Below are 21,698 nucleotides of genomic sequence, written 5' to 3'. Positions count from 1 at the left end.
TAATAAGGCTTTCTAAAATTGTCTCATTAATATGAATTGTTCTTAACTGATCTTGTTCTCATTCTTTCTCTTTTTCTCTTTTCTCTGGTGAAGTAATCTAAGGGACATTTTTCTGCAGGATAAGTTAAGCGGAAGTGCAATTTAGTGGATAATCCTCAATCTGTCACAGCAGTCAGACTTCTGTTTATATCTGAAGATATCTTACTACAGATTAACAAAAGCCTCATATGACTAGAACATGCTATTTATGGTACACAATATAACATTGAATCAGTATTGAAGAAAAACATTCATTTTCTGGTATCACCCACTGATTTCCAGGGAATTCTGTCAGAGGGTTATTTTCTGTAAGCATGAGATCGATCCTCTTTAAAATGCATTTCTCATCATCACTCTACAGAACCAGAAGTAAATGGCTCGGAGACCAGCTAGCCTTTCATCTCAAGGGTTCACACTAGAGTCCAAGATGACATTCAGTAAAAAATACAATTTCATACATGATTACCTGCATTGTTTGGAAAGAGCTAATGAAAGCATAAAAAATAGATAACTTCTTCTCATTCCATTCCTTTCAAAATGCTCATTATTCTCCTTCATTTTTTAAAATAGTTTCTTGCCACATATTGACATTTCGTTTATGGTAATAATCCGTATACGTTGGCTTGGGTTTTGTTAAAGTGTGATTCCTTTAATGTTTTGCTGCCTGTCTGCAAACAGATGAAAGTCCCATCTTTTACAAGTAACATTTAGTTTCATATATAATGACCAGATTTCACAGTTAGGCCTACACATTGTCTTGTACGTTAATAATTATGTGTGAAAATGTCCTTCAACAAAATCTGAAAAAATATAACTGATCTTGTAGATAAGAAAATTTGACTTGCATATTAGTGTATACTTAATAGTTTGTTGCACTGAGATTCTTGTATAAATAAGTGAAATTCTATTACCTGCCATCACTTTGCAGACATAAGAGGATAATGTAATGATTATTCTGGGTCAAATCAACCATATATCTTGCCCCATATCCTGCTTTTGACAAATGCCCATAGCACAAACCTAGCTAAGAGCAAAAGATCAGGTCAAGCATATAGTAATACTTCCCTGGTAAAACCTCTCGGCTTCCAGAAACCTGCAGCTAGAGATTTCCTGTAATGAAGTGTTGCCACGGAGTTTAATGGCCCTTGATGTATTTTTCTTCTTTTTGAATCTATATAAACCTTTGGGCTCCGCAGCTACCGTACTGAGTAGAAAGAATACTGTTTTTTGTAAGTTTTCAGCCCAGCCAATGATGCTTTCATTGGGTGCTCTATGTTCTTTATATAAGGCACAACAAATAATGCTTCTGTAGCCAACTTTTTCTGTGTCACTTGGGACATCCTGTGGTAAAGCATTATGCAGTTGAGATAGCCTTTTATATGGGAAGGTGTTTGCTTGATTTCTCTTACGCTTATGCAGTCTCTGAATTACTTCTCCCCACTGCTGGCTTTCAGCAGCACCAAACCCTCCTCTTCTTTTCTGTGTAACAGAAGTTACATTAAAAATATTACCCAGTCATATAAATAAGAGGATTTCACTGTGTGTGAGACTGAATACCCATTATTCAGTCTGACGAGACTCCTGTATCAGATTCTAGTCACAACTATACGAATACCCCAGAATCACAGTAGATATAATCCTCACTGTTCCCTCAATTGCTTTCTCAACCTACCACTTTCACCCCTCCTTTACCTCAGTTTATCTTAGCCTGTTGGCAGATGCTGGGACTTGTGAAAATATGTACCCACTATCTCCCTCTGCCTACTCCTTTTCCATATGGATGAAAAAAATATTATAGTTTTCATATAAATTCACTCTCACATTGAAGGAGATGGTTACACTTTCTGATATAAATGAATTTCTAACACTTTGCATGACATGTTTAAAACCAAATAATATTATTTTCTAGTTTCCAAAGATAAAATTAAATGGAGTTTTCTCCACCTTCTAGCATAAAGCAAAACTGAATTTCTTTTTAACTAGAGGAGTCAAACCAAGCAGATTACTTCTGGACATCATGCATGGAAAACTGGATCCAATTCAGAGAACAGCAAAGCTTCTACTGATTGCACTGGAGCACTTCTGACACAGGAATTCACCTAAATAAAATGCCTGTAAGGATAATATGCCTCCATAGGTGTATACATCAGGGAACTGAGACTCTCACAGTATACTTTTTATTAGCATCATTATGGTTGGGGCCATAATCCAGTGTGAAATGGAAACATGCAATGAACATTAGGTTTTAAGCCATCAGAATTGAGTCTAAAGTCTAAAATCAGCGTGTTTAGAATGGCCAGTTTATGCTGTTCCATTCTTATATCACTTTTACCCTTCAGATAAGATACCTCTTCACCCTATTTTTTCTACTTTGGATATATTCATTGGTGCAATCGTATTCTCTAATTTCATTAGTGCTCAATAAGTTTGCATTTAGTCTCATTCTGTGAAACAGGCTCTTCCTTCCCTAATAATCCTTATAGTTACCTGACCATGGTGTTGGACTTTTTTTTCTGGAACTTGTGGATCTTTATTGGTTCTTCCTGCAGGAATTTAGTGTTTTTATTCAACATATAGTGCATGTAACTTGTTCAAGGAAAACAACCTCCAGCTTTGAGTCCAGAAGTACACCTCTAATTCTGGTGAAGTTACTTGGACATATATTTCTATCATCGTTTTTTACATCTTGTCTAAAAAGAGATAAACAAACATGTATTTTTCACTTTTACTGCCACAAAGTCTTCCTAGATTTTGTTCAGAACTTCCATTCACAGAAAATAAGTCCTGTTCTTTAATGGAGAAACTCCTTTATGTCCAGAGGGCCAGCACAAGACCTATACACCACTTAAGATTAATTTGCGTTACAGTCTGTGAGCTGAAGTGGAGTGTAAATACTTGATACATATTGTGCTAATCTTTAAACAGAATAAATTTCACCCTGATAGAAAAAAAGTGTTTTATAGCTGTTGTAAATCAGTTAGCAGGAATGTAGGTTGAAAGCTTTTTGCAAAGAGTAAAAGCATTATGCAGTGTAAGAAACACTTCTTGAAGATTCTTATTGAGTTATAATCTAACTTTGGGTTATTTCCCAGTTCTTACTTAGGAATACACAACTACCTATAAGAAATCATACTGTGTAGGTCCTGACTTTTATGTCAGCAACAGACTGACTTCAGTGGGTCAAGCAGGGGATAAAGCTAGGCCCATCATTTGAGGAGATTCCTAAGATTGCTGAGATTTTCATCATTAACTATAGGATAGGGCATTGATTTCTCAGCAAACATCACTGGGAAAATGGACAGTCAAATCTGTATTTAAGGGAGTTTATGGTACAATAAACATGCATGAAATATGTACAGCACTAGAGAGGCGAGGAAGCATGAAAATTTTAAAAACTTCTGCTCTAAAATCCCTACGTTAACCACTTATTATATATATATATCTTCTAAGCCCAAATTCATATGAAGTCAGCCCTCAGGTAGCATTGTATGCTTGATTGCAGTTTTCACATAGTCTGTCTCTTCGTCTGTGTATGACTGTGAGTGTGGCTGCAGTTACAGGCGTTTGCAAGGCCAAAATTCAGACTCCACCAGTGAAGCAGAGAATCACAGTAGACTCTAGTCATTCTGTTAAATGCTTGCAAAAATAATCAGATGATTAAACAAACTAGTACCCTAATACACTCTTTGTATCTAGGAATATATAAAATTTTACTGTTTGAGTGGGTGAACATAATAAGGGAAAGGCTACAGGGTGCTGAGCGAGCTTCAAACGGGCTAGTACATCTCCATGGTGCAGGACAGTGCCAGCCATTGACTTGGGTCCTTTAAACTGCCTCTGTTTTGGAGCTTACCTGAACGTATCTCAGCAAGGTACTGTACTGATCAGCACACACCCTAAGCAGGCGTATGAGACAGAAATATGAAAAAATCAGCACAGCTCTCCTATAAGCATGTTTGATGGTTACTACTCACCACTGTCTAATGCTTTATCTAATCCTTTAATGATTTATGCTTTCTATTCACAATTTAGTTCTTTGAGAAAGTGGTGGTTATTGCTTAAGTATTTAAGATATAAGTATAATGGGACTGAGGCTTGGAAGGAGTTTCCTTTGACCAGACATATACTTCCTTTCTCTTCATCTATTCATTCCTATTCTGATAGGAATGAATTCTGATTCCAATTCCTGTCAAAATAGGAATGAATAGATGAATTAGAAAAGGAAGAATACTTCCTTTTCTAATTTCTAAGTGACCGTTATAGAGTATCTTGACATACCTCAACTGAGCAAATGGAGCACAAAGAGGAAAAGAAGGCAACCACAATCCAAGTCAACAAGATTTTTTTCTGGATCAATACAAGCCTACAACACTTCAAGCTTAAGACCCAAAAGCATGGTTTGGAAGGCTGTGGAGAAGACATACAATATGAATCATATGGAAAATGTTACTTTAAAAGATTAGAATCATTACTAATGCTATTTTTTCTATAGTTAGGTATAAAATTGTATCTTAGACTTTTCATTTTTATTAGCAAGTTTTACTTCTCAGATTTTCGGAGATTCAACCTTTTTCTGACTTTCTAACATCTCTTGGCATATTCACTAGAGTGATTTGGAATATATGAATTTTGGTATGCAAGTTATGGCTAAGTGGTGTAGTCATTGAAACAAATGTTAATAAAAGGGCTTATCTCACATTTCTAAACTTATATACTTGCCAGCAGGGAAACAGTGTCTATATTTTATGCTCTATCAAGTTATTAATAATGGGATAGTGAGATTTTTAGTTTTTTAATAGTTGTTCAAATTGTTGTTGGTTTAGATCATTGTTTTTGGTAAACTTTGTACCACAGTAATGGTTGTTTCAAGTTCCTTCTTTGAATCAGTTGGTAGCCCAAGACGAAACGTGGTATTTGATAGCAGTCAGGAATGCAGCATGGCAAGGAAAATCTCAAAGACAGCCTTGCCTTCCTTGCCACCCCTGAAATGTTCACATAGAGTGAATAGGCTGCTCCCAGACAGCTTTCAACTCTGTTGAAACAAATACTGGAGTACCTGGGCCAGTCAGCACTAAACCTTCAGTTTCATGGTAACATAGACAATAATAATAAAGTCATAGTTGGACAGCGCATAGATTCACATTTTCTGTCATGATATTTTGTTTACTTAGGACCATTCCTTGTTATTTGAAAAATCTCCTGCTGAGAAACTTCTTATTCCAACAGTGCTCCAGGTGACTTCTATGGGACATCTGACTTAATATAAGTGCTATACAGTGTGTGAAGGTATTGGAAGTTAGTGTTTGAGAAACTACAGCGGCAGAATTAATACCAAACTGATGTTAGCAACCTCTACAGTAATTCTAAATGACTCTTCAGTTCAGGGATATTCATGCCCCTTTTAATCATTGTTATTACATCTCTTACCATACAGCGTAAGAACCCAGTTCACACTGCTAGTGCTCTACAAGAATAAAATATTTTTATTTATTCCCATATTGAGTAACTATGCTAATAAAAATACACATATGTGCATATGTACAAGAGTATTTTGGTGTTATTATGAGTGTTATGAGTTATAATTTGTGCTTTTTTAAGCTAGGTCTTGCCAGTTTTCAATTTTAGGTATCTAGCTGCAGCATAGAAATATTGCCATGTGACTACTTGGGCACTGACAAGTAACAAATTAAAAGTATTCACAGTCCAACATTTCACAGCCAGACATTACTCTGCACTGTGTTCATGTGATTTTTGCTGACAGTTTGTTAAGCCTAAGGACTATGCAAAAATAACAAACAAAATGTATATGTAAACAATGCTTAGATTATACCTTTAAATTTGCCAGAAACTTTGTTGGTCAAAGAGCTGTATTACAGGTAACATACGCTAATTTCCAGTTATAAATTCAATAAATTTAATTACATATTAGTCCCAATTAAACCCCATATCAATGAGTGCAAATATTAAACTATTTTATTTACTTTTCTAAAGTGCTTCCTCTAAAACCCAGTATTGTAATGCACAACCTTCAGAAATGCAGGCTTTCACTGAGCCACTGCTCCAGTCGGAAGGAGGACTGAACAACGCAGCAAAGGCAAGGCTGAGTGAGAGGCTGACGGGGGAACTTCATGTGGGAAGTTTGCAGTGCGGTACAGAAATAAACTAGATGAAAGCACTTCTTAGTACTTCAGTGTGCACAATTGTAAGGATGTGCTCTGTCCGTGTGATAAAATCAGTGATATAAAATTATTTTAAAGGTAAAATATTGCAGTGATGTAGCATGACACGTTCTGAATTGAGTGAAATCATGGTTTGCTGAAGTCAGTGCTAGGATTTGAACTGCTTTCAGTGAGGCTGGAATGATACCCTAACTTTTCTTTTCTTTCTCTAATCTTTTAAAATGTCAATGAAGTGCAACAATTGACTTCTGCAGAGAATAAATTGTTTGTATCAATATGGGAAAAAAGCTCTGCAAAATATTAGTAATCTATTTTTATCTGTTCAATTACTTGGCCAAATTCTGCAAGTACTTAAACTTTTGCACATACTCTGATTGATGTCAATGTATTTATTCACGTGCATAACATGGAGCACGTATGTTAGTGTTTGATCACTTTGGCCTCTAGGAATTTGAATGTCCAAAACAAATGACACATAAGGAAAGGATATTCAAGGATATTCCCCTCCCTCTGAAGTGTTTGATGAGTTTTTAAGAAAGTTAAGCTTTCATCCTGGTTATAAATAAACAGTATCTAGGATCAACTTTTGTAACTCTGTCTTTGTCCATAAGTTTCCAAAACTGGTATTAAGGCTGCTTCCACCACAGAAGGAGAAGGTTGTCCTGATTTAGAATTAAAATCCTGTTTTCAGGTTGGTTCACTAAAATATTTTCGTACAGCACTAAGAAGATTTTTTCCTCTTTAATCTTGTCTATTTAATATTTCTTGTCTGTATACTACTTGTTCCTTAAAATATGAAGTCAGGAAGGTGTCAGAGGGAAACATCTCAGCTATCAGATGGTTATGAACAGAAACCAGAAGCTTTTGCTGAGATAAAACATTAATTTCCATTACAAAGAGTTTCTTTCAAAGCTCATGAAAGAATTTTGGGAAATTCCTCTCAGGCTATGTTAATCTGCAAGATGACTGAAAAGAAAAAAAAGGGTTAAAATAACTATTTGGGATTATTGTAGTGGAGGTCTTATAGTTAGATAATCTGAGATCCTGTGTTTGTGTAAACAACACACTTTCCAGTGGGAAAGAAGGGAGAAACACATGAAACAATTTAAACAGAGGTGTTGTCACCTCAGCTGGAGACCTCTACATTATTCAGGTGAACTGCTTGCTTGAAATCCTGTAAAAGTTCATTTTCCTTTGCTCTATTCATAGTGTTCGTAAATAAGTCTTACAAAATCCGAGAAACCTTACAGCTGTCTTACTCCAGATAACAAAGTATCCCTCCTTGTAGGCTCTCCAAGTTTTATTTCACTTTCTACTCCATTTTCAACCATTTTGCATTTCTTTCCACAGGAATTCTTCACACAAGCTTTTTTGCGTGAAGAAAATTATTGTAAAAAGGAGCAACTTTTAATTTCCCTGGCCAATAGTTTTGGCCTTTTAATTTGCTTAGAAATAAAATCCTACCTGTACAACTACATAGTCTCATTTTTCTTAAGCAAACCAACTAAAAAGCAAACAAACAGAAGTCACTTTTTAGTGTGGTAGTGTCCAGGGGAAAGGAGGGGAGAAGAAAAGGTGAATGTGAACAAGGAACCCGTCTGGAGACAGCATTAATAACAGAAAAGGGAGCAGGTACTAACTTTAATGTATCAATGACAGCAGGGCTTGTGCAACTGTGAAGAAAAAGTCTATATCACTTGAAAGGCCAGGTACTTGCAATGCAGTATTACTTTCTCATCTAACCTGTGAAATGCACAGTCCACGAATTTGTGCAAGAATGCCTAGTTCAGCGTAACGCTTGGCACTGCAGCAGTGCTCACTCCCCCCCAACACACACTTTCTACTCATCCGCAGAGAAACTCCTTCTTCCTCTGCTGTTAAGATTTTTACCTATTTGCATTTATGTATACAATACACATATGCAGCATGCACAGGTTTTCTTCCACCAGTATGTGTGTCAGTGCGTGTGGATAAATGCTGTTGTAAATATTTGTCTAATATGCCTGACTCTGTGACAAGCAAACACTCTGTTACCTCCCCTGGCTTGCTCCATCAGCGTTAAAAGCATTTTGCATGTGGGGAAATGCAGGCAGCACTCAGCTGCCCCTCTCGGGAGGGCTGTGCAGAGCCTTGGATCTCTGTCCTTGGTCCTAAATCCTGGCGCCGGCTCGGCAGGGATTGAAAAAAGGCACAGCGCTTGGGAGCCCGAAGCCCAGGCACAGCCATGATGCGGCTGCCTAGGTGGAAACGAGCACGGCAGCACTGACATTCTGCCCGCAAAACACAGCGTATGCTAACTCCGGGCACCGTAGCACACAATAATGCAGCGAGAAAAGCCTTCATTAATATGGCATCAAATTCCGTGAAACACCCGGCACGTACCACCATCATCTGCACCCGCTGCTTACCCTCCCTGTCCGTTTCAGAGCAACAACAATGTAAGAGAAATAAAACACTGAAAGATCGCAGCTGCTAGGAGATAGATGAATGTAATGCCACTATCCAAACCTTCGGCATTCGCACTACAGCTCTGCGAATTTGCAAACAGCATCTTCACCCCCCAGCCCTCCCTCTCCCCCCCCAACAAACAGAATCAGAAAGCACATCTTACCACTGGATGAGAGAGAGCAGCACAAGTGCCCACACCATCATTTTGAGAGAAAATGCAGGATTCAAGAGTGCAGTGCTCCCCAGGCTTGTTGGATTTGGAGGAATCATCTCTGTTTTTCTCCCCCCCTCTTTTTTTCCCCTTTCCTCTTGGTTGCAGATGGATCCGTCCCCTTCTTTAATTTTTTTTTGGTAGTGGTTCTCCCCCCCTCCCTACCAGGTCCCGTCGGTGGGATGATACATTGCGCCCAGCTGCGGGAATTAATATGCAGGGGGGCAGAAATTAGATCTGCACAAGCCCTTTGCAGATATAATCAAAAAATGTCAGCTCAGGCAGCAGGCAGCAGCTTCCAAATCTAGAGGAATAATATAATTGGGAGGAAAAAAAAACTCACACACACACACTCGCAGAATAAAAACAGTTAAGGGAAGGAGAAACACGTACACATGCACACATTTACAGGACCACTCACACACATGCAACAAAATCCGGTGCACCAGGAGAACGAGTAAACGAGAGGAAAAAGAAAAGAAAGAATAAAGCAATGGAGCTTCTGCTTGAATGCAGATTAACTCTGAGGTCAAAGTGGAAATGATGCACTCTGCTGCAGCACAGATTAACACATGCGTGGTGTCAGCCGGGGTGCTTTTTAACCTTTGATTACACATATGCAGGCAGCCTGGATTTTCATTTTGGAAGCGAGAAGGAATTGGCAGGCATAAAAAGGGAGGTTGGAAGGAAAAGCTTGCCCTACGCTGCTGAGCATCCTCATTTTTCTAAACAGCCTGGAAATCGTGGTTGCAAAGGGGAAGAAAAAAAAGGATGGATCGGGGGAGTGGAAAAGGGAGGGATGGTTGTTGCTAAGTAACTCAGGAAATGGGGAAAGCAGCATTGGTGGAGTCAGTATGAATGAGGTGATTTAGTGTGTGATAGGATTAGGGAGAATATGCAAGGTTTTCATCTCCCCTCCCCCTAATAAAATCAGGCTAGACAAATACAGGAAATGCCTCCTGGAGAGAAAGGAAACAATAGGTGGCTATAAAAGCTGGACCTTGCTGAATTTTGGAACCAGCATCCTAAATTCCATTGTCCAAACAGGCAATTTCAGCTGCTATCAGGGAAGTAACAAAGTCAGGGAACCTTATCCAAGACATCCAAGAGGAAGAGTGCCTCAGGCAGGCTAGAACTGGCACTTGGACCATGCCCACACTAACAAGTTTTTGACCTCCCAATTTTTGCTGCCTAAATACAAAGCAAATATAGACAACCTCAAACCTTCCCAGGCCTGCTTACAAACCAGAAGATTAAGGTGCAAACATAATTATCAGGAGCTGGGTCTGCTGACCTCATAGCGCTTTAATTTGAAGCCCATCCCTCTACTCAGTTCAAGGAAGAAAAAAAGAAAGATTTCTTTTAAATAACATTCAAATGGAGAGCAAGTGAAATGCTCCCAATGGAATAAAAGCATCAAGATTTTGGTCTGGGCTTAGTCTAGCCTTAACTGGATTTAACACCTCAATTCTACTCCAACCTGCCAATAGTCGGGCCAGTCTAGCAATTCCCAAGGTCCAAATCCAGAACAAAATTTGTGCATAAAAAGTAGGAATTTACAGTATTTGGTGTCCCAGAGCCTCAAACCCCATAGATACAGCCTTCAGTATCAAGCTACCGATAAAAATATTTTTGACCACACCATATTTTTAAGTACAACAGTAGGAGATAAGTCAACATTATTAGTTAAGTGAAATACATCTTGGTCCTTGGCTTGTCCTTCTGCTATAATTCAAACCCAGATCTAATACTGACACTGTATGTTTATCAGTGTTTCCAAGGAAAGTAACAAGTTCTGAGCCTAATTCTTAAAATTTTCAGTCAATGGCCCTATTCTTATATGTCACTTCACTAACCTGTGGAATACAGCCAGTTCTGAGATAAAAAGCTATGAAGCGTTCCAGATTTTCTCCCACTATCTCTAAATATATATACAAGTATATGTATGTATGTATATTCAAGTATCAACATTTGCTCATGGTTCCCTTCCTTACCTGTGAACACACACCTTTGTGATTTTACTGCTGTAATCTCCCTCATCTGCTGTCAAAGTATCCCTTGGAGGGATGATGCTGTGTATATTTTGATCAGGGAATCAAAATTGTTTGTAGTTGGCCTAAGAATTGGAACTGTGCAAATACTTGCACTGTGTTAGCTAGAGCAACTGCAGCCGCTGGAACACATGGAATATTAGCTTTGCACTATAGTGTATTTACTGAAATTCGTCCCATAGCAAATTTTTCACGTTCTTTTTTTTTCTGAAAAAAATTCCATGACTTCCTACAAAATCGTTACGCAGATCCTCTCCAGAGATCCAGCTTATGATGGTACTTGAGAGAGGCAAGGAGTTGGAAACAGAAGAAAGGGGTTGGAAGCAGAAGAAAGACCTGCTGGTGCCAAGTCTTCAGAGTTTTTTTCTGGTCTTCCTATCACATAGAGGGTATGTCACAAGGAGTTAGGTGCTGTTATGTTAATCCTCCAGTCCTTAGAGTTCATTACGGTGTACAGAGAAACATGGCCCCTTGGCAATATACTTCCAGTAGGTAGTGTATTAACTGTACCTTTTATTCATATTGTTCAGGAGCTATTACTGGGTTTTGATGCACAAATATGCATTAAAACATGTAGACTGTTCTGCATATTAACACTTGTATCATTTTGAGATCAGTTTTTCAACTCAGATTCATCTATTATATTTTTATTTTATTTTCAGATGTGTGCAATTGACCCTTAGAAGCTGCCTTCAGCAGTGGGAAATAGGTGCCTGGGCCTCTGATGCAGTCACTGGAGCAGCAAAAAGGCCAAGTCAGCATTTCTCTGTGCTCCTAGGTAGTAGCTCTAACAGCTGAAGTCATTTAGATATCAAAATACTTGACTGTTGTTTGTAAAAACTGATCCACCAATACACAAGCAATAGTAAATGTGGTCATAAGTAATTCCAGATGCAAATTTGTCCTTGAAATTCTTTGCACCCTCAACCTGGGGAAAGAGAAAGCAAAACCAGGTTTTATCCCTAATGTATTTTAATATTATAGTCTTTGGGTATTGTGACAACTTTTGCAGGGAAAAGTTTGTTTATGTATAGCAGATGTAACTGCTCCAGCAAACAAAAATCTAATGGGCTTTTCCTATTTGAACACATTTTGTCTTTGAAGCACAGGCTCCTACTTTTTGTGGCTACGAGCTCATATCAGTCAGGGATGTTTTAGAACTTCATCATAATAAATTATCACAAAGGACCAAATTTACATGAAGACACTCCCTAGTGTGAAATGTTTCCCTAACACTTTTTGTGTGATATATCAGTCCCACATATTAACTTGTTTCTGAGCACTTCAAGTTGAAATGTGGTATCTGTGCAACATATGACTTAGAGGTTTAGGATGGAGAAAAAATCTTACTGAAAATAATTACACACAGAAATGAGTGTTCCAAAAACATGCATTCCATCCCAGAGCAGAATAATATTCGCAGCAGTATCCTACTTTGGTGGGCAGCTTTTCTAGGGTCATTAGTAGTTACAGAAAGGTTCCCAACTCCCATTGATTTCACTGGGTGTCTGTGTCTTTAAGCCCAAAGAAACTCTTGCTCTTCCTTACTGCTAAAATCACTTCTTTATGTGTATCAAATATTGCATTGCATGTTAATAAAGAAGACAAAAGGATAGATAAGAAAAAACAAATGCAAAAAATTAAAGGACTATAAAAGATATGTTAATTAAAAAATAAATACACTGTCAATGCCAATATATCGCCAGGTTATTTAGAAACGGATTACATATATTTTTCTTCTACCTCATGTTCCCTATCCTGAACTCCTTAGTGTTTCGGCTTGTAATTGCATGTGTCGTTTTAGACAAAGTCCAAAAATAAAATGACTAAACATTCTTGAAACTAGTCTCACTATCTTTCCGGTGACATAAAGTTTGGGTAAGAGGTGACTTTGATTTTTATAGGCTATGTTAAAGATGTCTTTTAAAGCAGAAAATGATACATCTTCTTCCAGTTCTAGGTAGATCAGTTGTCTAGTAATGATTTAGGAGACATTGTTAATTATAAATCGACTAATCTTTTGAGCTTAGAAACCTGTATTTTCATCCAGAAATAGGATAGGCTAGTTATAGAAAAAAAGCCTTTTGAACTGCATGGATCTACAAACTTTAAACAATAGCTTGTTTAAAACTATATATAAAAATATAGTAGTAGTAATAACACTGATAACATTTTGGTTTCCTCCAAGATTCCCATTGCATATTCTAGTCCTGGGGAAAGATATTATCCTGAATTCCTGAGGAAAATGGCATCCAGTATAAAACATTTCTTAGACTATGTTCTAAGCTTTGAGACAATCTCTCACTTTTTCCCAGGCCTATCTTCTAATACATTTTCTGCTTATTGATAGATGTATAAATGTATATCAAAAAATGGAAACAACTAAAAATTAAATTAATCTTAGAGAATAGTTTCACCTCATAGAAGAAAAGTATCTTATGTTTTAATAGGCTATTACACTGCGTATGTGTGCCTGTGGTTGTGGGTGTTTTCCTGCTATCCGTTTACTAGCTCATGGCTCAAGGTCTGTACTGAAGTGGGACTGCTGCCAGTCAAGGGGCTGCAAGGTGGAGTCTGCAAGTAGAAGACCTAAAGGTCTGGTTCTTTTAATTCGTGTGCACAAAACATCCGCGGATATTTTGTGGAGGAGCAGTATGGAGGTGGATCGAATAGAAAGTACACTCTTCAGTGCCAGACTAAGATCTTAGTTTAGAGATGATTATTCACTTCCTAAGGGAGAGGAAATTTAGGCTGTTCGAAGAGTACTTTTAATCAAGTTTAACTGAACATCACTGTAAGTCAGAGGATTTATACATTCATATCACTATTAAGTAGATGAACTGTAATCCACAGTGCATCATGTATCCAAGTACAGATTTGTCTGCATCAGCAAATGTAAATCTAATTATTTATGGTGATATAACTAAAAATAATCTTTTTTTAAACAAAACCTCACTACTACGTTCCTTTATTTAATATTGGATGAAGGAGTCAGACAGATTTCATATCATTGTGTAGAAAATGGATATTCTAGATTATTAATGTAGGATTCCAGATGGATTTTATTTTTTAATTGAAAAAGTATAATTTAAGCATTGTCTCAGTGCTATTAATTACAATTACAATGATTCACTTGAGCTGTCAGAATAAAAAAAAAAGAGATGAAAGAGGTGTAAATAATAATTCTTTTAAGAAAGTCATCAAGCTGAGGTTGATTTTTCAGAGGATTCAGCCTACTGCGTTATTGGAATAACAACATCTTCTGCTGTTTGGGAAATTATTTTTTTCCTTTTAGAATTATTTTAGACACTGGCAATAAAAACAGGAATTATTTTCTAAAATACAGGAAATGTACTATTTAAGTTTCTTATGTAAATTGAATGTTTTTTAGAGGGATTTTTATTTTGACTGTTTCATATGATTTCTTTTTCAGGCAATCACTTTCTGAGTACCTGATTTACAAGAAAAAATGCTGGTAGCCTAAATGCAACCAAAACACAAGCCCCCTGAAACTGTGTTGGTTTATATGCTTTGATCTTGTTTTAAAACAGTAAAGAAAATGTGTTCTTGCCTAAGAGCTCTCTCACAGTCCTTTGATTTACAAGCCCCTGTCAGCAACAGGTAACAAAAGCTATTTTTACTATAAACATCTAGTATTCCCTTATAACAAAACTCTTTCAGCAAACCGCTTTCCCCTTCTCCCTCCTACTGACCCTGAGAAAGCTTCCTTCCCATCCTATAATATCACCAGGGTTAGTTATGAAATGGAGGATGGAGTCATGCATTATTTCTTCAGTTGTTCAATTCAATCTTTTCCTTTTCTTTATAGAGCATGGTTTTAATTTTTTTATGCTTACTCTTGCAACCGATGGGGCTCCTGATGATGCTAAACTGTGTTCATTTAAACTGTACACATCTACAGTATTATTCTTATTCCCAGATGAAGAATGAAATTTCTTACAGGCCCAGGAAAACTAGGTTCTTTCAGTTATTAGTTTTCCCCAATCTGTAATGCAACAAGAACAGCAACACCAGTTTCTGCACAAATGCAAGACAAAAAGAAAAAGAAAATAACTGACCTCAGCTATCTTAAGAGTGATTGCTTCTTTCAGAAAGAGATATTTTATCAGTTTTTCCACAAATATATATATTTTTCGGAAGAGTAAAGTCTGTAAATTCCTGACAAGAGACCATAGGAAGCAGCTTGAAGTACATGCTTAGAATAAAGCCTAAACTCAAGTGTCACAGACTTTGATGAGAATTAAGAGTGTGTTTAACTGCTGTTTGTAATGCCATAGTTATCTAAATGCAGGCCTTATTTTGCACAACAAGGTGTAGCCTTTTATTGTTTTCATTAATGAAACAAAGACCATTACTTGCAGGAAAATAGTTCAACCTCGGATTGTCATTTTTTACAGTTATTACCATTATTTTCTCATTAAAGACAACTTTTTTTCTGTGTGTTTGAGTTTATCTCATACCAGGAAAGTGAGATCTAGCAATAAAGATAAAGGTGAGATCTAGCAATACAAAACCTAACTTTGTTCATCGGTGCCAGGCTCCAAGGTGGGTAATATAGTATCTGTTCACAGCATGCCATTCATTCTCTTTACCGGTTCCAGCCTCACAGACTTTTTCTATGGTTGTCAATCCTTTGGTATAGAAAACTTATTTTGACAAATAATGTGGATGGCATTTTATTTAGTGTTCACAGATACAGAGCAAAAAGCTCTGTATTGCCAGATTCTGTATTTCTTTGAGACAATTTACATAATCTTATGATCTATTTTGAAATAGTGTTATTTCCTATGTCTGCAATATTGAAAGTCTATTGCCATCAGCAAGGCACTACCTCCTCCCTAAGAAAATGTGGTGAAAAACATCCAGCCAACTGTATAGGAATGCGTTTGGGCACAGGTATGTTTTTGTGCAGCCTAAGTGGAGCTGGAACGCCAATGTCAGGAACAGATCGAGAGTGCTGAGCTCTGGGCAGCCTACGACATGGACGTCTTGCAGGCAGCCTCACCAACAGAATGTCATGTGCATATTAATGATTTAATTAATGTTGGAATGGAAATAGTAGGCTGTAAAGAATGTTTTCTCCAGTTAGAAGAGGACAACAACAGCAAGAACCTACAAAAAAGAAGCAGTCCATTCTCTCATTTTAAGAGGGAAGAAAAACTAGTCAATTGGATGCAAAAGTGTTATATTAGCTATACAAGAGTAAGAATACACATGACAATATAAGTAGTCATCAATATGGTATTCATCGTCTGTTTTCCATGTCTAAGTTCGAACTATATGGTTGGCTTTTTTTTTCTCCACATTTTCCTTTATATAATGCTGAACTAAATTATTTGAAAGGTATTAACTTCTATTCAGGACATGTTTGTATATTTATGCCCTTTTTCTGATACCTGCACCCATTTTACTTGTCTTGTTTTTCTCGCACGAATAAAAAATGTTCTCAATGGAAGAGAATTTAAAAAGTTGATTGTGAAAAATATTTCCATTTTAGCTAGACATTGTCTAATAATATATTACAGCCATTCAGTGTATTGGCAGTCCCTCCTTTCCTGCTCTTTCTTTCATAGTATTAAAACATTGTGAAGCTAAATAAGTTGGGCTCTGATCCTGCAAAAATTCTATGCCTGTCGCATTTTCGTAGGAGCAAGGGGAACAGAAAAGTGAAGCTCTCAAGAAACTATTTTTAGGATCCAGTTTTGGGATTAAAACCAAATTAGTATAAATTCTCATAATGCTCTGGCAATTTACGCCGGCTAATGAATATGATGGTACAAGACTGACCATTCATATTCACTGTCATTGTTTTATATTTTTTTGAGAAAAACTTGCAGTCAATGTTCTTTTGTGCTCAGCTGTATGGAAATGGGGTGTACAGCCAGTGAGATTACACATAGAATACAAATAAAATAAAATAAGTTAATAATTAATAGTAACACCATTAAATTAAGGACTGAGTGATGTTCTTGTCTATTCATTCAAAATAATCATTTTTATTACTTAAGTTCTGCTGATATTTTTAGAGATGAAATTCATTTCTTTCTTGTCTGGAGTAAATTCTGTGAGAATATGGTCACTATCTGTTGAAATATTTTGGCAACAAAATTCTCTGAAATGTAAAGTCTTAACAAGTGCTATTTGAAAGAGAATGTGAGCTATATACATTTCATCCAGAGCTGCTGGAGTCTCTATTTTTTATCCCTTTTTGATTAGAACATGGATTTTTTACATAGATTTTCTAAGATAATTCCAAAGAGTAAATAGATCTTCTAAGCTATTGCAAACACTTACTGTCAATTAATTATTATTTGTTTCTTTTAATATAATACCTACTGGTGGCCACTCTTGAGTCATGCTGACTGTACAACACATAGTTAGATCTATGCCTCAGAGAGCATACAATCTATACGGAAAAGTCAGATAAAGTGGAAACAATCTTCCTGGGTCAGACAGCAAATACACAACAAAGCTAGTGACAAAATCTGGAACCACAGCCTCACACCGTGACCCTGTTTTCTGCCCAGAGTAAGCTCTTGTGATCTCTGTAAACCCACCATCAGTAATTTTGTAGGTTCACATTCCATACAGCGGATACTAATGGGCATTGGAAAAGAAATGATACCCAGTAGTGGACTATGTGCGTTAGCAAACCGGGAATACACATTCTGTCGCTTGGCTTTTGACGTTGTCCTATATGACAACCTCAGGAACAAACTAGGCAGATATCATCTAGTTCTAGAAATCTGTTTGCTGAAAGTAATTTTCAATTGTTTGCTCTTAAAACGGAAGGAGGTCTGAGTGGGATTCTTCAGGTCCTTATTCTGGACCCTTTATTCCTAAATATTTTCATTAATGATCTGAATGATAAAATGAATAATATTCTTACTAAATTCAGTCAGGATACTATGCCGGGCTAGTGAGTGGGACAGGGTCAGTGTAGAGACAAGGATTAGAGTTCAAGCAGACCTTCAGAAGTAGAAGTGTATCTGAAAAAAACAGGATGAATTTCAGTAAGTCCAAAAAGAATGAGCAGAAATCTTGAAACATGTTCTCAAAGTAAGAATGCCAAAAATGGAGTCATTCAGTTTAATCTGAGGGGAATTACATCAAGTTTTCAAACATGTACTGACGGGATGGGGAAGGGACTAGCTGGTATTTCTGGTGTGTAGGACACAGGAGATTTAGCATAGCTTCTTAGATTAATTATCATTGGATAACTCAGAAAAGATTTCCCATAGTAGGACTCCTGAAGCACTGGAACAGCTTACTGAGGTCAAATAGGTGTACGAGGTCCCTTCAATTCTGTTTTCCATGATTGATCCAGAAGTGCTGTATATATACTGTGTTGTAGCTAGAGGCTTACCTTAAATAATGGGCTGAAATTAAACTAACATACAATCGTTCAGACAAGCTTTTAAACATAAATGTAAAAAGACAATCTTCTACATATCTTTTATCTGTAAGAACTGATAGAAATCCATTCATTTCGTAGGTCAAAGGGCAGTGAAAACATTTGATGCCACTTTAAATAAAAAAAAAAAATCTGATGCATTTTTCATGATTTAGATGAGAAAAATAATGAGGAAAACTACGCATATTAAAGGTAATGAGGAATTAGGCATATGAGATAAAAAGCAAATGGAGAAAAAGTAATGGAAAATTAGGAGTATTGCTTATAAGATCAAAAGAAAATGAAGAAAATAAAAGCGATTTCTAAGGATGTTATGTAAAGTCTATAGCTTCTTTTCATCTCTGCCTCTCAAGTTCAGTTTTCTGACATGAAAGTCCACTGCTAAGGAATGATTTTCAGGAAAATATTTCTAAGATAATCCTGATTCTTATTATGTTTCATTTTATTTGGTCTTGTATTACTTAGAACTGTGTCTGCATTGGAAATTTCTTCAAATTGCAGGGACTGCAAAAGACCTGTAATGCTTCTATTCCTCTTTTCTGTCTGTTTTCTTGCCTTTTTTGTTTGTTTGTTTTAGAACAATAAATAGTAGCATTCTTCTGTAATACTGTCCTCTTTTGCATCTAAAAATAACACAGACCGTATAATAATGAAATAAAATGAGATCTGAATTATCCCTTTTCCACTGAAATGCAGATTGTATGGTTATCTCCGTTGCAGACTAGATTCTAGCTTTTACCTATATTAGCAGATTTCTATATTTCTTCATGGTTGTAAATTTTCAAGAACAGTAATGCCCCAAAATACAAACTTCCTAATATATTTTAAATAGTGACTCATTAAGGGAAATTTAAGTGATACATATTTATACCATCCATGCATTTCACTTAGTAGGTCAAATGTATACTGAAAAAAATTTTCCCTTATTCTGAAGGCTTTTATTCACATCTTTGTCTTTAACTGGCTACCATAGATATACTGGATTATTTTCTCAGGAGCTCGTTAAAGTCCATACAACATCAAAAATTTTATGAATTGTAGGAAATTAGTATTTGACCTCTCTTCAGCAGTACTGAAGTCTTTGAGGTGGTACTGAGAACGAAAGTCTCTCTCAAAAGTCTGTCACATAGAAATGAACTTTGTGGCAGGCTGAAACCTGAGGATGGGCTGCTCCTCGTAGACTCGGAAGAGCCTGGAGGGACAGGGCGGCGCGAAGTCTCCTGCCCAGCTGCCTGCTCGAAGCAGGGCCGGCACTGAATTCAGACCAGGTTGCCCAGGGCTTGGTCTACCCAGGTCTAGGAAACCTCCAAGGATGGAAATCTGACAACCTCTCTGGGCAACTTCTTCCAGTGTTTCATTACTGTTGTAGTGAAACACTTTTTTACCCTATTGACCTTTTCCTTTCGGGCTTCCACCTTGCCCTTACGGAGGCAAGGGGCCTGGTGCTGCCTTCCCAGCCGCCTCCGGCTGAGCCCCGGAGAGCTGCTCCGACGTGGCCGAAGCCCTCCCTTCCCCATGCCAATGGCCCTCTGCACACTCGTTCAAGCTTATCAATAACTTTTTTGGGGGGCCCCAAACTGGATGCAATACTCCAGACAGTCTAATGAGCACCGGGTAAGGGACATGATGACCTCCAGACCCTGATGGCCTTCATCGCTGCCAGGGCACACTGTCGACTCCCCTTTCTCCTGCCCCAGGGCCAGCCAGTCCGTCCCAGATGCAGCACGTTTCATTTCTTCTTCTGAATTTCGGGAGGTTCCTGTGGGCCCATTACTTCAGCTGGTGAGGCCGCTCTGAAAGGGCAGCCGTGCCCTCAAGCATGTTGACTGCCTGCCCCAGTTCAGTGTCCACCAATTTGATGAGGCTGCATCCAGTCGCCTCTAGTGTTGAATCACACTAACAGTAAAATGTAAAATGCAGAACTGCTAGCTAAAACAGACTGATAAAAACTATAATTAATATTTCTTTTACATAAAAAATAAAAATAATTCTTTTAAAAATAATAAAATTATTTTTAAAATGCAACCACTAGCAGCTTCGTGGATTCATATTTTATTTATGTTTTTGTTTTGTGCCTGCTTTGTATGCTACATGCTCGGTGTACCTCTCTGTGGTTAAAAAAATCTGTAAACTGCCTTTATTTTCAAAGGCAGCTAGTTTTGCAGTACTCTTATTTTAAAGGCCTTATTATCAGAGGGGCTGTTACAATGTGATTAGAACTAATGACTTCATGTATCAACAGAATCCCATTAGAACACCAGGAAATGAAACTGCATTTTAGAGCAAAAATAACTGAAAAGTTATGTAAGTTCAAACAAATTTAAACATACAAAACACTATTATGTCAGGTTAGGATAATAATGGTTATTATTAGCAATGGTAATTATTAAACAATTGTGCTATTATTAAAATTGATAGTGTGGTAATAATGATAAGGCAGCATTACCTAGTTTGGAGTCTGAAGGCCTTGAGATGTATTATATTCAAAGCACTTGGACTAAAATTAATATTAATGCATATATTATTTATAAAAATGAAAACAAGAAAAATAGAATTAAACCAACTACTACAAGAGAGATGAACTTTCAATATCCCTGTACCAGCTACCACTGTCAGATACATAGAACCTAGTAGAAATTAAGATGGGGAAATCTCCAAATTTATCCACTTGAAAATGAATTGTTCTGCCCTCTGACACAGTACTGATCCACTACTGAACTGATACTGCAAGAAACCATTAGAAAGTGGCTTTCAAGTATTTTTTAATTATCAGTTTAGTTTTACAGACTTTCCTATCTTAAAAGTGCTCTCTTAGAAGCTATAAAGCAAGATTTATTTTCCCCCAAACTTTTGATCTTTTTCATCCGGCAAATATTGATTTATTTTTTCATACTTCTCCCACAGAATAAGCCAAGGAGCTAATGTACTGTGCACTTTCATCTTGGTCAGAACAGTCAACAACAGTGAGGTCAGAACGAATCCCTGAATAAAGGCGAACCTGGTATTTTTATATCTGGATGTCTAGCAGCAGGCACCCGCATCCTTATTTAAACTGGTAATTTAAAATGAAGTAAGTGGCTGTTTTTTTCAGAGATGCTTCTTAATTAAGTTTTGTATAATTTTGGAGCAAAAGCCTCAGTAACAGAAGCAACTTGTTGTGTCTCTGCAGTAGCATGTTTGCATACCCACTAACAGAACATTTAGTTATTTATGTATTATTCATTGGGGTCTATGAAACAGATCTTAGGCAAAACACAGAGGGATGTTGCAAAGCTCCCAAGTTTAGATCCAAAACTGAATTTTCACAGACCTCTGTGGAGATCTAGGAAATCAAA

General features: G+C 37.1%; 1 protein-coding gene across 1 annotated transcript in view; it reads right to left on the bottom strand.

Moving 5' to 3' along the window:
- GABRG2 (gamma-aminobutyric acid type A receptor subunit gamma2) overlaps positions 1-8,936 on the bottom strand; it is a 71,527-nt gene extending 62,591 nt beyond the window's left edge. The window contains exon 1 of the mRNA XM_013953658.1: positions 8,830-8,936. Within this exon, the coding sequence (XP_013809112.1) occupies positions 8,830-8,936 (107 nt within the window). The remainder of the gene's footprint in view (positions 1-8,829) is intronic.
- Positions 8,937-21,698: the final 12,762 nt, after the last annotated feature.

The sequence above is a fragment of the Apteryx mantelli genome, chromosome 14 (assembly GCF_036417845.1).
Source record: "Apteryx mantelli isolate bAptMan1 chromosome 14, bAptMan1.hap1, whole genome shotgun sequence".
NCBI classification, from domain to species: Eukaryota; Metazoa; Chordata; class Aves; order Apterygiformes; family Apterygidae; genus Apteryx; species Apteryx mantelli.
The sequence above is the reverse complement of the archived record's forward strand: the minus strand, read 5'-3'. Positions and strand labels throughout refer to the sequence as shown.